The sequence below is a fragment of the Mastacembelus armatus genome, chromosome 3 (assembly GCF_900324485.2).
Source record: "Mastacembelus armatus chromosome 3, fMasArm1.2, whole genome shotgun sequence".
In the NCBI taxonomy this organism is placed as follows: domain Eukaryota; kingdom Metazoa; phylum Chordata; class Actinopteri; order Synbranchiformes; family Mastacembelidae; genus Mastacembelus; species Mastacembelus armatus.
Window position 1 is genome coordinate 5,768,781 of NC_046635.1, and position 15,241 is coordinate 5,784,021.

The 15,241-nt window shown below is 40.9% G+C and overlaps 1 protein-coding gene across 4 annotated transcripts; it reads left to right on the top strand.

Moving 5' to 3' along the window:
* The first annotated feature begins 6,053 nt into the window (after nt 1-6,053).
* Nucleotides 6,054-15,212, top strand: itgb6 (integrin, beta 6). Of its 4 annotated transcripts, XM_026320337.2 has the most exons (16): nt 6,054-6,087; nt 6,200-6,269; nt 6,604-6,683; nt 6,879-7,077; nt 7,174-7,420; nt 7,549-7,714; nt 7,876-8,037; nt 8,233-8,328; nt 8,576-8,665; nt 9,858-9,992; nt 10,806-11,223; nt 11,298-11,520; nt 11,993-12,081; nt 14,038-14,154; nt 14,238-14,404; nt 14,660-15,212. In XM_026320337.2, the coding sequence occupies exons 2-16, from the start codon at nt 6,215-6,217 to the stop codon at nt 14,756-14,758; spliced, it is 2,343 nt and encodes a 780-aa protein (XP_026176122.1). In that variant the 5' UTR covers nt 6,054-6,087; nt 6,200-6,214; the 3' UTR covers nt 14,759-15,212. The 4 variants fall into 4 exon arrangements, 3 of the variants coding, with proteins under 3 accessions (XP_026176122.1, XP_026176120.1, XP_026176123.1); XM_026320335.2 differs by lacking the exon at nt 6,054-6,087 and having other exon boundaries at nt 6,114-6,269; XR_003296427.2 differs by lacking the exons at nt 6,054-6,087; nt 14,660-15,212 and having other exon boundaries at nt 6,114-6,269; nt 13,853-14,154; nt 14,238-14,267.
* Nucleotides 15,213-15,241: the final 29 nt, after the last annotated feature.

A 15,241-nucleotide genomic window follows, 5' to 3' on the forward strand; every position in this document is an offset into this window, starting at 1 on the left:
CTCCAAGGTTTTTTACAGTAGTGCTGGAGGCCAGGGCTATGCCATCTAGAGTAGCTATAATTTTAGAAAAGTTATTTCTGAGATTTTTAGGCCCAAATATAATGACTTCTGTTTTCTCCGAGTTTAAAAGTAAAAAGTTACTGGTCATCCAAGCCTTTATGTCAGTTAGACAGGCTTGAAGTCTGGTTAACTGGTTTGTGTTAACAGGTTTAATAGATTGATATAACTGAGTGTCATCCGCATAGCAGTGGTAATTAATAGAGTGCTTCCTAATGATATATCCTAAAGGAAGCATGTACAGGGTGAACAGAATCGGTCCTAGCACAGAACCTTGTGGAACTCCATAACTAACTTTTGTTCGTGTGGAAGGTTCATCATGGACATGAACAAACTGGAATCTGTCCGATAAATAGGATTGGAACCACTTTAACGCTGTTCCTCTGATACCAATCACATGCTCCAGTCTCTGTAATAAGATGTTGTGGTCAATGGTGTCGAATGCTGCACTAAGGTCTAGGAGGACAAGTATCGAAACAAGTCCATTATCTGAGGCTAAGAGAAGATCGTTGGTAACTTTCAACAGTGCTGTTTCTGTACTATGATGTGCTCTAAATCCTGATTGGAAATCTTCAAATAGTTCATTCCTGTGTAAGTGGTCTGATAGCTGCTTAGCAACAGCTTTTTCTAGGATTTTAGAAATAAATGGCAGGTTGGATATTGGTCTATAATTAGCCAAGACACCTGGATCAAGACTAGGCTTTTTGAGTAAAGGTTTGATTACTGCAGTCTTAAAGGCCTGTGGTACGTAGCCTGATACTAGAGATAAATTTACCAAGTCCAATAAAGATGAGTTCATTAATGGCAGGGTGCCTTTAAGCAGTCTAGTCGGGATGGGGTCCAAGAGACACGTTGATGATTTCGATGAAGCAACTACTGATGTAAATTCAGAGAGATCTATAGGAGAGAAGCAGTCTAAACATAACTGAGGTCCTACAGATGATTCAAGAGCTACTGTAGTAAAAGATTCATTTATTGCAGGTATAGGAAGCATCTGCTGAATTTTATCTCTAATAGTTGTGATTTTATTTGTAAAGAAACTCATAAATTCATCACTGCTGAGAGCTAAGGGAACACTGGGCTCAACGGAGCTGTGACTTTTTGTCAGCCTGGCTACAGTGCTGAAAAGAAACCTGGGATTGTTCTTATTTTCCTCTATTAGTGATGAATAGTATGCAGTTCTGGCTTTACGGAGAGCTTTTTTATATGTTAGTAGACTGTTTTTCCAGGCTAGAAAAATTTCCTCTAAGTTTGTGGAACGCCACTTCCTTTCCAGCCTTCGTGATGCCTGCTTTAAGGTACGAACATGTAAATTATACCATGGGGCTAGTCTTCTCTGAATCACTAACTTCTTTTTCAGAGGGGCTACAGAATCAAGCGTTTCACGCAGTGAGGTTACAGCGCTGTCAACAACATGATCAATTTGGTAGGGAGTAGGATTAAGGCAGCTGCCCTCCATTATGTTTATACTTGGCATAGATGTAAATAAAGATGGAATCATTTTCTTAAATTTATTAACAGCGTTGTCAGATAAACATCTGCTGTAGTGGAATTTTCTTCCAGACGCTGCATGATCCATCATTTTAAATTCGAAAGTTATTAAAGAATGATCTGACAAAACAGGATTTGGGGGGAAAATTATTAGATGTTCAATTTCGATGCCATAGGTCAGAACAAGATCAAGGGTGTGATTAAAACAGTGGGTGGGTTTATTAACGTTTTGAATGAAACCAATTGAATCTAATATAGAATTAAATGCAATGCTGAGGCTGTTATTTTCAACATCTACATGAATGTTAAAATCTCCCACTATAATGACTTTATCTGATCTAAGCACTAAATCAGACAGGAAGTCAGGGAATTCAGTTAAAAACTCTGAGTAAGGGACAGGTGGACGGTACACAATGACTAGTAGAACTGGTTTTTGTGTTTTCCAGTTTGTATGTGAGAGACTAAGAGTGAGGCTCTCAAATGAGTTATAACTGTTCTGAGGATGAAAGTTTAATAATAAGTTTGACTGGAAGATTGCAGCTACTCCTCCACCTCGACCTGTGCTTCGAGGAACATGATAATTTTTATGACTGAGGGGGGTTGATTCATTCAGACTGACATATTCATCCTGCTGTAACCAGGTTTCAGTAAGATAAAGTAGGTCAATTTGGTGATCAGTTATCAAATCATTTACTAACAGAGATTTAGAAGAAAGGGACCTAATATTTAATAATCCACATTTGACAGTTCTGTTTTTCTGTTCAATAAGAGGAGTGGTCTTAATTTTTATTAAGTTTTTATGAATAACTCCTCTTCTGTTAACTTCTGATTTGTTTGATTTATATGTTCGAGGGGCAGACACAGTCTCTATGTGGTTTGAAGGGGGCGGCGGCTCTAAGGAAACTGCAGAGAAGCGTTTTAGACTGAGTCTCTGCATCCCGGTCCCCACCCTGGATTGTCAGGCTTTAGGTCGGCTAAGAAACTCGGCCAAATTCCTAGAGATGAGAGCTGCACCATTCAAAGTGGGATGGATGCCATCTCTCGCTATCAGACCGGGTTTTCCCCAGAAAGTGGCCCAATTGTCTATGAAGCCCACATCGTTTGCTGGACACCACCTAGACAGCCAGCGACGGAACGACGACATGCGGCTAAACATGTCATCGCTGGTCAGATTGGGGAGGGGTCCAGAGAAAACTACGGAGTCCGACATTAATTTAGCAAAGTTACACACCGACTCAACATTAATTTTAGTGACCTCCGATTGGCGTAATCGGGTGTCATTGCTGCCGACGTGAATAACAATTTTCCCATATTTCCGATTAGCCTTAGCCAGCAGCTTCAGATTTGACTCGATGTCGCCCGCTCTGGCCCCAGGAATACATTTGACTATGGTCGCTGGTGTCTCTATTTTCACGTTCCTGACTATGGAATCGCCAATTATCAGAGTCGGTTTCTCAGCGGGTGTGTCGCTGAGCGGGGAAAATCTATTAGAAACGTGAACAGGCAGGTGATGAGCCGTGGGCTTCTGCTTAGGAGTATGTTTCCTTCGGACCGTCACCCAGGCTAATTCTCCGGGCTGCTCCGGAGCTGCCCTTGGACCGCTAACAGACCCTGAGCTCGGTGGCTCCACACCAGCTAACGGGGCTAGGCTAGCTGGCTTTTGTTCGAAGGTGCGGAGCCGCGCTTCCAAATCAGTGATCCTCGCCTCCAAGGCTAACAGAACCTTACACTTAATACAGGTATCATTATCGCTAAAGGAGGCAGAGGAATAACTAAACATGTGGCACACCGAGCAAGAAAGAGAGAGAGAGGGAGAGGCCATGTTAGCAAGCTAACTAGCTAGCTAAGCTAACCGGTAGGCCAACGAGCGCTAAGTCAGGAAATAGCAACAAACACCGGTCAAAACAGAAAGGTACCCGACCAGCACCGGAATGCAGCAGCCAGTGAACCGTTCAAAGTCTAGCCGGTTCCCAGGTGTGCCAAACCACAGCTAGTCTGCCGCCAGTCTGCAGACGAACCACACAACACACACAACACGACACGCCTGCAAGACAAAAGTGATTCGCTTACCCGGATGTTCAGCTACTCACCTCAGAACTCCCGGATGTTTTCCACAGAGCTGGGACTCACATATGCATATACAGTGTGTTTACACCTGCATTCCAGTCATGCCAGGGTAAAAAGAAGGCTGCATTACAGTACCAGTGCTCCTTCTCTTGACAACCTCCTCCTCACTACAGGAAGTAATTGAACTTGAACAAACACACACACACACACACACACACACACACACACACACATACATGCATACACGCACAATCCAAACTAATCAAAGACTCTATTACTTTGGGTCAGTTGTTGCTACAGTTTGTACCAGCTTTAGCCTCTCAAGCACAACTCTAGCACATCAGTCAGGTCATCTTTTAATAAAGAATCTAGCTCCTGTGAGGTCTCACAGCCTGCAGTTGTTACTGTCACTCATTATCATCACAGCCTCTCCCTGCACACACACACACAGGCAAGTTGGAGCTTGCACAAACACCCACACATGACCCCCAGTATTCACACACACTCTACCACTTTGAGACACACACACAAAAGCACACATGAGCCAAGGAGCATGGGCAGCAGGGTCACCCCAGCGCCATGCTTCATAAAGGGCGCTGTTACAATAGGTTTACTGTTACTCCGACGACTGGATTCAATGTAATGGGCTGATGCTTCTCCATTTCTTTCCATTTTTCACTTGATGATGAGGAAAACAGACTGAGACTGGGCAGCATGTTATCAGAGGATGCCCCTGAAGGTGAGTTGACTCAACGCAGGGTAACTGTCTACCTCCATCTCTATGCATAGTAAACATGTGGTGCTGAGATAGACACAGGGGAGGATAATTTAGGGTTTTCAGAATTTTGATGAGACTGATGCTCTTTAAAAGTCATGCCATGACAGGCCTCAAACACTGCTGTCAGATTTGTTGGGCAGAGAAAATTTGAACTACATGAAGAGCAACATTTTGTTACATTTACAGTAAGTCTGAAAATGTAGGGAGCAGTATGGTGCAACCGTGACACCTTATTACACCTGAAGCATCTAACCCAGTTGATCAGACTCTTATACAAGATATAAAATCACCTGAGATTTTACAAAAAATGCTGTGTGATTACATCATGCTAAGATATGTGTTGAAAAATTGAGAAAGTAATGATAAGCAACGAGCAATGAAGGCTGCGGAGGAGGACAGGAGAGTAGCAGAACCAAATCACAGGTACACTGGCAGCCAGAAAATGAGAGGAATTAAGACAAAGGGGTATAAATGAATTGAGATTTCACAGATGCATACTTCAAGACTGCTACTGGGTAAGGTGGATCAAACAGAAATCTAAGTAGAGGAGATGAAGAAAAGAGGAGGATAAGAGAAGAGGGGTGAGACAGATTAGAAAGAGAGGCCTGGAGGTGGGGTTGGGTTTGGGGTAACAGATGGGACTCACCCAGATCCAGAGGGGTGTGGTGCTGAATTGTGAGATTCCTCTGAGTTGGGACAAGCATGGATATTTGTACTGCAGCTGTCAATGGTTCAACACCTACACAGCTCCACCCCCTCCCTTGTATTATACACACAGAGACAGGCGTGCACACACTCACGATCATATTTCACAGATTGTGATATGTTTGCATGGTTGTTTTTCCTGAAAATATTCTTGGGAGACAATGATTCATGTTCTTATGTTGTTAAAGATTAACATATATTCTCTCTTTGTAGTCTGGGCATACAGGCTGTATTTGCTGGTGGCGTGGCCTGTCTTCATTATTCCTCTCTGGTCAAAGTTCAGGTTTTATGAGAGTGTAGCCTAATTCAAGTCTTCATTCAAAGCTGTTGCACCGATGCAATAATGTAGTGAGGTTATAAAGGATCTGTTAACATTGTGGGCTCCACAACAGTCCTGTAAATAAATAAACTTTATTTCTCTATAATCCAGAGTGACAAGGTACTTCACATAGAACACAGCCAAGCCTTTACACATGTTTATTGTGTATATCTATATATGTATATAGTTATTGCTTTCAATTCACTGTATGCTGTTCAATAAAATCTGAAAAGTAGAAGGTAGTGGAGTAAAAAGTATGTCTCTTTTTGAAACACAGTGGAGTAAAAGTATCTAAAAACAAGAACCGTACACCCTCAGCAAGCTTATTAATACGTTTATTGTATTTTTTTTTTTTTTTTTTTTTTTTGTTGTTCTCCCATTTGTTCTGGTATTGGACATCTGTAATCTGGGAAACGTTCCTCCCTGATTTTTTCCTCCCTAAAGATCGTGGACTCAATCTGAGCCAAATAAGCGTGGAAAACATGTCAGTTAGCTCTCAGCGTTGTCAGCACGAATGGGATTTGAGTTCTCTTCGCCCCCGCCTCGCTTACCTCACCTGGACGGAAGTGTGAACATAAAAGGCAGCGCAGGTAAACGCAGCCACATCCTCCTCCTCCTCCTCCTGCCTTTCTGTCCAGGTAGAGCGGGACGGCGGCGCTTTCCTCCGTGTGTGCGCGTTTTTTTTTTTTTAGCTGAGGAGCGGAGGCATGTCGCAGGATATGTTTCACTCCTGTAAATATGAGACAACTTAAAATATTCTTCTTCTGTTTCCTCTCAACCAGTAACCTCAAGGACTAATGGGGCTTATACTGCTGAGCCTGATTCTCCCGTACTGGATCAACACCGTGGAGGGTAAGCTGGTGTTCTGTTCCTCTTAAAAGTCAAGGGCAACACGTTCATAAAGTGAAAAGCAAAGAGTAACACTTTCTCAAGTCACAAACGCTGCCCTGCTTTTTGTGACTGCTGTTTCATTGAGAAAAAGCTTTTATCAGTAGTTGCACTGCACAAATCAAATGTATGCATCTATATAAATGACTTACTTCCTAAATGAAACTCAATGTGGATCTTTTGTGACAGGTTCAAAACCCACTTTTTAAAATCCACTGATATGTTTAACTAGTTGCAGGAAGCTGGTGTGTGTTGACATGTTCTCTCTGACTGTGCGCTGTGTTCATGGGTGCTGCAGGCTCATGTTCCGCTGGCAGAGCTGGGGCTTGTGATGAGTGTCTGCAGCTCAGTCCCGACTGTGCCTGGTGCAAGCAGGAGGTAAGCAGGGTTTCATGTATGAAACCAGAACATGTAGGCAGGTGAGCATAATACATTTAAAAATATAGGATTTTTTGGGCAGCGGATAACAGAGAATAATAGCTGCTTGGGAGGTTAAAGCGTCTGAAGACAGTAAAACTAATAATTACTGGCATATTGCAGAACAGCCTACAATGTGTGATGTTTTCCTCTCAGAATTTCACCGACTGGTTTTCATTCAGCGAAAGATGTGACACACTGGATATCTTACTAGACAAGGGATGTGCCAGGGATCAGGTCGAGTTCCATGTCTCCGAAGGCCAAATCCTCCAGGATCTCCCACTTGGGAAGAAGACAGGCAGCGCTAACAGCACCCAGATCTCCCCACAGAAAATGGCCCTCAAGCTGAGACCTGGTGCACAATCTAAAGCATATTGAACTGATGATTTGCCTCCAGAAGTGGTTCCTCATTTTCAGATAAAAATAAGGTGTGGTTCTTGTTTTTGCACAGGCAGTCAGGTGACTTTCCAGGTAAAGATTCAACATACAGAAGACTATCCTGTGGACATCTACTACCTGATGGACCTGTCCGCATCCATGATCGATGATCTGAAGATGATCAAGGACTTGGGCTCCACTCTGTCTAAAGAAATGGCCAAACTAACCAGTAAATTTCGTTTGGGCTTTGGCTCCTTTGTGGAGAAACCTGTTCTGCCTTTCATCAGGATCACAGAGGAAGAGCTGGCCAATCCTTGCAGGTTCTAATATTAATTATTAAAACCTGATCAGACACTTCAGCTATGTCCTCTAGTTTAACAGTGCCATCTGATCTGTCCGAGATGATTATTTTTAAATTTTTTTTGTTTTTGACTTCTGTGTGTTACAGTAGCGCAGATTCAACCTGCCAGCCAGCGTTTGGCTATAAACACGTCTTGTCTCTGACAAGCAGCACTGAGAAGTTCAACGAGATAATCAAAATGCAGCGCGTGTCTGCAAATATCGACTTGCCTGAGTGTGGCTTTGATGCTGTCATGCAGGCAGCTGTTTGTGGGGTAAGATTTTGTTTTCGAAATTTCTAAATAGAAACAAACTTAGACATTAGTCCATGATTCTGTATTATCAGATTTTTTTTAATTTTTTAAAAATTTAATTTAATTTAATCAGCTGATGTTATAAAAAAGGAGGCTGAGCCAAATAATGTTTCTCCTGACAGGACAAGATTGGCTGGAGGAATGATTCGATGCGTTTGCTGGTGTTTGTCAGTGATGCTGACTCACACTTTGGGATGGACAGTAAGATGGCCGGCATTGTGATTCCCAATGATGGGCACTGTCACCTGGATGTCAACAACGAGTACTCTATGTCCACAGTGCAGGTGAATGCACAGAGGTTGTTTTTTTTTTTAGAAGGTCTGGCATGTTTTTACAGTGTCTTGTTCATTATATTTCATTTTCTTTATTTAGAGCTTTAGTTTTATGACTGTAATTCCATTAGTCATTTTAAAGTCAGCTGTGATGAGTCGTCACTGCCTCACATTATTTAACCACTGACGTTTGATCGTTTTTTTCAGGAATATCCAACTCTTGGTCAACTGATTGATAAAGTCGTGGAGAACAATATCTTGCTGATATTTGCTGTGACAGAACAACAGAAACACAATTATAAGGTAACAACAGCGTCTTTGGACAGAAGTGTAAACGTATCTCCAGTAGATTGAGTCCAAACTACAGAAGTGAAAAATGCAAGTGTTTGTGTGAGCACAGTGTTTACTGAGCTTAGCATATTTATGTATGTCATTCCACCTGTTTGGACTAGCCCTCTTTTCTTCCCTGCTTTTTTCTTTTGACACTATGAACCAAGTTTGCCCACATTTGAAACAGTGACCTTGTCGTTTATCTGTTTTTTTCTTGTAGAACTATGCTAATCTCATACCTGGTGCCACAGTTGGAGTCCTGGCGACAGATTCAAGGAACATCCTGGAACTGATTGTAACAGCATACAAAGTAAATAAACTGTTCTGGTGATTTGGTTGTATGGATAGGCAAGCCACTGGTGATGAGGGCAAAGACAGAAAAGACCTACATCCTAAAAGCAGTAAATCTGTTTGATTATTATTTATATAACTCTATTAAAAGTTATTAGTCATAAACATATTTTAGGCTGGAGTCAGAGATGTAACCAAAACACACAGGAACATAAATCCTACATGAATTAACCTTCTGTACAACTTAATTTTTACATCACAGGCAAAACACAGTATCTCTGAATTCTCCATTCCTCTTAATTCTCTTGCTTTTCCTCTTCTCCTCTGTCGTTACATTTTTCCCTCCACCACATCACATATTTGACAGCAAGTCTCTACTTGTCCCAGATCTTTGATGTCATTGGCCCTCTGAATTCGATTTGATCTTTCCGCCGCACTCTCTGTCTTTGTCTGTCTGTCTACCTCACATACTGTGTCCTTCTCTAAATCCCCCCAGGCGGCAGTGACTGGTGGCGAGGCGGCAGTCCTCTAATTACTTCAGTTAGGTCTCTGCCACCCCCTTTGAATCTCTGCCACATTAGCCAAACTGAAGAGAATAGTTCCTGTTATTGCAGTGATTGTCGATCATTGCAGTTCCTGATATATTTGCTTCGTATTTTTTGCCACCATAGGTATAATATCCTGCAACTGACAGCAATTAATGAATAACAGTTAAGTATGCTGAATCAGTTTCACCTTAATCTATCTTCAGTTGCATGTGTCCTAAAAACACCCCCTCTTTTCTTCTATGTAGCATCACTGAAAACAGTACAGTCAGCAGAGCTAATGAAACATGCAGTTAACCCTCTGTTAGCAGCCAGACAGTCTGTTTGTTACTCCAGGCTGTCCACCAGCTGAGGTTAGCTGTCACTCTTCCCTCAGGTGCTTTGTATAGTCCAGCACACCTGGGATGATGACTCACCCAAAAAAAAGAGAGAATTAGATAGAAGCTTTCAAACAGTCGCTGCACTATACAGGTCAGTGCAGGGTGAAAGTATAATTACACCTAAAGCTCTGGAAAAAACACTTCATAAAGCCATTACATTGATTTAATAGTTGGGCTGTGGTGATTGTTGCTATTTTAGAGAGGGTAGCTTTCTGTTGATTATCAAGCTGTGTTGCCCATTGCATTTCCATACATGTTGCTGCAATATATATGTGCTCTTTTCCAGGAACTGCGTGCAGAGATCGAATTAGAAGTCCTTGGAGACACAGAGGAGCTACAGATGTCCTTCACAGCCATTTGCCCAAATGGAACAGTCCTTCCTGATCTAAAGCGCTGTGCCAACATCAAACCAGGAGAGACAGTCAGTTGCTTTAAACAACCAATTAATCATTTCATTGTTTTTTCACACAAATATGTAAAACATGCTCTAGTTTCAGCTTCTGAGAGGATTTAATTCTCTTTTCTTATCTAATTGTAAACTGTAGATATCTGGGGTTTTAATGAAACAATTTTTGTGGATGGACAGTTTTTCCTATTTTTGATATAGGTTTGATATAGGATATGTATGTGTGTGTGTGTGTATATATATATATATATATATGTGTGTGTGTGTGTGTGTGTGTGTGTGTGTGTGTATACTCTAACAACCTCCTTGTTTGCTTAATGTTTGTATTTATATATATATATATATATATATATATATACACACACATATATATGCCTTAATCAATAATGGTAAAGAATAACCAAAACCAACCATGCATTAATTAGTTTGACTCTCAGTAGCTTCTGATTTTCTCAGCATCTTCGTCTCTCTTCAGTAAAAAAATTTCACACATGCAAAATTTCATTATTGAAATAGGCTAAATCATTTTCTAGTAATTTTGCTAAATTTTACTCACAGAAATACATTGTGCATTTTTGGGCAACATTTTTAGTATTTCTGATAGGATGGTTTATGTAGGATAGATTTAAAATGAACTACAGTACCCATGTTCTTCATAATGAAGGAACCTGTCACCCAGTGCAACTCAGTGGTGTGTGTTTAATAGTTTTTGGGCAACAGTGGAGTTCTAAAGCACAGATGAGTCAGTTGGTATTAGTTGGTATTAGACTTTAGTTGCACAATTCATTCTTAGTTTTGGTCTTTTGATGAGATCTCTTTGCTCCTCAGGTAGTGTTCAATGTGACTGTGGCACTCACGGGATGCTTGTCAGGTGTTCGGCACTTCTCCTTCAAACCAGTGGGCTTACAAGACATTTTGGAGGTACAGCTGGAGTCTCTTTGCTCATGTGACTGCCAACAGCCTCCTGAAGCAAACAGCAGCCAGTGCACTGAAGGCCAGGGGACTTTCCAATGTGGCGTGTGCATGTGTCAGCCAGGCTTCCAGGGAGCACAGTGTGAATGCAATGAGGAGAGTGCTTTGTTGAGTAACTGCTTAGCTAACAATGAGTCTGAGATATGCAGTGGTCAAGGGAAATGCTATTGTGGACAATGTAAGTGTCATGCATCTAGCTTCGGCCGGATCTATGGACCTTACTGCGAGTGTAACAATTACTCCTGTGTTCGGTTCCACGGGGAGCTCTGTGGAGGTGAGTAAGAATGGCATGTATTATTCACATATATTTGTGGTCAGCCTGTTGTTTGATATAATTTCTGTTTTTAGGCCACGGAGTGTGTGACTGTGGGGAGTGTCACTGTCAAAGAGGTTGGACAGGGGAGTATTGTAACTGCAGCACCAGCACTGAAGCGTGCCTGTCAGACGATGGCACTCTCTGCAGCAACAGGGGGAGATGTGAGTGTGGCCAGTGTGTCTGTGCTGTACCTGGAGCATCTGGAGACAAATGTGAGAAATGCCCAACATGTGGAGATGCCTGCAGCTCTGCAAGGTGAGAACACAATCATGCCATGAGCCTTTAGAGGAGAATAAGAACATAATGCAGAGGTTTTTGTCTGCTACTCCTCTGCAACTGTTGTTTCTTTACATGAAAGATATAAGGTGTTGTTGCCCTGTGCACCTGATTTGTCTGTTCTTTTCAGTTCAGACATATCAGGTTCTAGCCCCCTTCTTCACATGTGTCTACACCCTCCATGTGACATCAAAAGACAACTAATGTCCCCAACACAGCACTAAGAGACTTCCTTTATTCATTGAAAAGCAGCTGTCAGGGCTAGTGCCATTTGATACCACTGTCGTAGGGGAGAAGGTTGATAGAGAATGAGTGAAACCTTGGGAAAACTGTGATAAGTCAGCAACACTGTGATCCCTCTATACCCACTGTGTCATTAAACCACAACCTCCTAAAAAGCGGTGTAGAATCTCCGAGTAAAACTTTTCTCTCTCCATTTTCTTAACATCAGGACCTGTGTACAGTGTCATCTCCAAGATAAAGATGAACTGTGTGATCAAAGGTGCAGCATGCCTAAAATTACCATCAACACAACAGCAGGTAAAAGACTCTTAACAACTTCCCTGTTTGCTTTTAAATAGAATATGTAATTAGTAATCACTGAATATATCACAGTTTCTGCTTCTTTCTCAGTGCTTATCTGCTTATGTCATATAGGCCCGGATATGACTCAATTCATAAATATGGATATTTCACAACATGGCCATATATATCATAATATGCTAAATGTGGCTTGAGAAGTCAGACATTAAAATCATAAATAAACTGTTTAACTTCTATGTTTGACAGTTTAAGTCTGATGTTGATATGTGTCTAATAAAACACAATTGATCCATACAGGAAAATGGAAATTTGAAGAATGATAACATGATAAGATGATAAAATAACAAATAGAAATAAATTGCAGTTCAGAAATTACAAACTAATTTCGAGGTCATTTGAAAGCAGTGTCACCAACATAACCAACCAGAAAGATTAAAAAAAAAAACATAAAATGTACAGATTGTTGTTTATGTTGAAATAGTTACTTATCATGATTGTGTTTTTTAAGCTCCCAAATACTGATATTAGTATTGGCCTCACAAATCCAGTGTTGGTCAGCGATATTGATGACTATACTCCAGAGCATACTATACATTTTTAGTCATCAGTGTTTTACCTTTCAGACCTTTTTTCTACTTGGAACTTGTTTGAGATACTCACAGATATCATGGAGAATCGTTTTTTTCCCTCCACATTGTCAGCACAAGCAGTTGTGGGTGGCAATTGTTTTTAAGACTCACTTTGCCCAGGGGCCCTGTGGTTAATGCTCCTGGTTCAGTTCTGGTCTCAGATGTTTGTTGCATGTTGTTTCATCTCTCTCTGACTTTATCTCTCAAAAAAAAAAAAAAAAAAATATATATATATATATATATGTCTCTCACAATGTCACAACCGAATAAGCCCAAAAAACAGGAGCTGAAACCATGAAACCACAATGCATGTACGTTTTATTCTGCTTTACTACTTGTCATTCCAGTTAGATTTTTTTGCGCAGTGATGAGTGAATGACATTTTGGCATCCAATCTTGGGTGTCAGAGTTTCTTGGAAGAGAAAGAAACAAGAAAGAATGTACAAAACAGTCCCTGCTTGTAACTGCCACCATCACAATCATAAAAACACTGACAGCAAAAAAGAGTCATTGACCTTTCATGTGAAGGATTACCAAGCAGGATCTCAAGCAGGTTTTATGTTGCAATGGCATCAACTGAAATCACTGAATAACTTACAGAAACAACATATGATACATCTATGGGGAATAGGGAGCTCAAGTTATTTTATGAACATAGTGGCATAAGATATAAAAATATGGTGGTAAAGTAAGTATGTCATTTTAAGGGATATGCCCTCACAGCAAAAGTGTCTGGGCTTACAATCCATATTTTTTGCATCACCACCAATCTGACCTGTAAATTCTTATTGCTGTTTGAGTTTGTTCTATTGGCCCAGTGTTTTTGATAGTGGTATCAACACGACATGCTACCTTTCTCCATGGATCAGAGATTTGGAGGAATGCTGACCTTCATTGACTCAGGCGTCTCTCTGAAGCTTGCACCCTCCTTTCTAACACAACACCATCCATGTCCATTCAGACAGCACGGGACAATGGCGAACATATTATTTACCTTGTCGTACAGGCACTGCTATTGTAGTACATATGAATAGCTAAAGGACCGTGTTCTCCTTTATAGAAGAGAATATTTTAAACCTGCTATACTTGTGCAAGCTGAGAGGTATATCTGATTATCACAGTGGATTTTCATGCTTCAGATGTGAAATATAATGGTGTGGTCCACACACACACCAGATTGTAGCCTCTGATATGGAAATCACACTGACAGCACAACAGAGGCGAGTATATCGTTTTACATTCACAGCACAATGTTGAAAGGGAAGCTGATATATGATGGGTCCATCCCCTCTTTATGGATATCTATGTTCACGTTTCCTCTCAGATTATGACAAGACACCTTCTATGCAGTGCAGAATGATGATGGAGAATGAGTGCTGGATCTCATTTAATGTGGTAGGAGGTGAAACTGGGACCATTGCCTACAATCTCCAGCTGTATGGTAAGCTTTACAACAACATAGCAAACAGGTAGAACAAAAGGAGTTGTGGTGAAGGTGCCATCTCATCCTCTGTCCTATACCAGATTGTCCACAGCCTCCCAACATCCCCATGATTATTCTGGGTGTCTCCCTTTCTGTGGTGTGTATCGGTTTGATCCTGGTGGGTGTGTGGAAGGTGCTGGTGTCAGTCCATGACCGTAAAGAGGTGGCCAAGTTTGAGGCTGAGAGGGCAAAGGCAAAGTGGCAGACGGTAAGAATATGAGGTTGTTTAAAATGACTTGATTGCACCAACAATGACTGTCTTTGTGATAAGCCTATTGTAACATACTCTTGTGCCATAGACCTCTGTTCTTGTCCAAAAACTGTTCAAACATAGGCCTATTTTATACTGAGTTAGACGACAGCTGTCTTTTGTAATTCCAAAAAATCTGGATGGTGACAATAATTTCATGATTTTCTTTTGTATGTGTTTTATTTTGCTTTTTTTCGTTTTGCTTTTCTTCAGGGGACCAACCCTTTGTTCAGAAGCTCAACGTCAACATTCAAAAATGTAACATATAAAAACACAGAGAAAGAAAAGATTATTACAATGCATCACTACTGATGATAAACTGGAAGCAATGCAAAGTAACATTTGAGTGTGTGTGTGCGTGTGTGTGTGTGTGTGTGTTAGAGAAGGAAAAGCTTGTACTAAAATGTGTTTTTGTACAAATCTCTGTGTTGATTCAGAGATGTTACAAGACAGTAGAAAGTACTGCAAACAGACCAGTACCACATGATGAATTTGCTGCTGTAAAAGTGCACTGCTGATGTACTGTAGAAACACTGCACTTTCCTGTTTCTTGATCCTGCATGCACTTACACAAATCTTTGCCTACTGTAACATGCAGCTTGGAAAGGAGGCGTCTACACTATGGTGGTCTACTACTGAACAAAAATCTGTTTTATTTTAATGAATGTAAATATACAGGTGGATGATTTTTTTTAATATTGTGTTTGTTGTTTTATTGTATAACAAGGCTGAGCCTTCAAGTTAAAGAACAGATTTTTTTATTGGCATGGCACATAAATAAAATTGAATTTTGAC

Bases quoted from the DNA above. Each gene is read 5' to 3' on its own strand.
- itgb6 (XM_026320337.2), top strand. From the start codon at position 6,215: ATGGGGCTTATACTGCTGAGCCTGATTCTCCCGTACTGGATCAACACC. The intron at 7,078-7,173 runs GTGCACAATCTA...GTTTTTGCACAG, and splicing joins GGCCCTCAAGCTGAGACCTG to GCAGTCAGGTGACTTTCCAG. The intron at 8,329-8,575 runs GTAACAACAGCG...TTTTTCTTGTAG, and splicing joins AACAGAAACACAATTATAAG to AACTATGCTAATCTCATACC.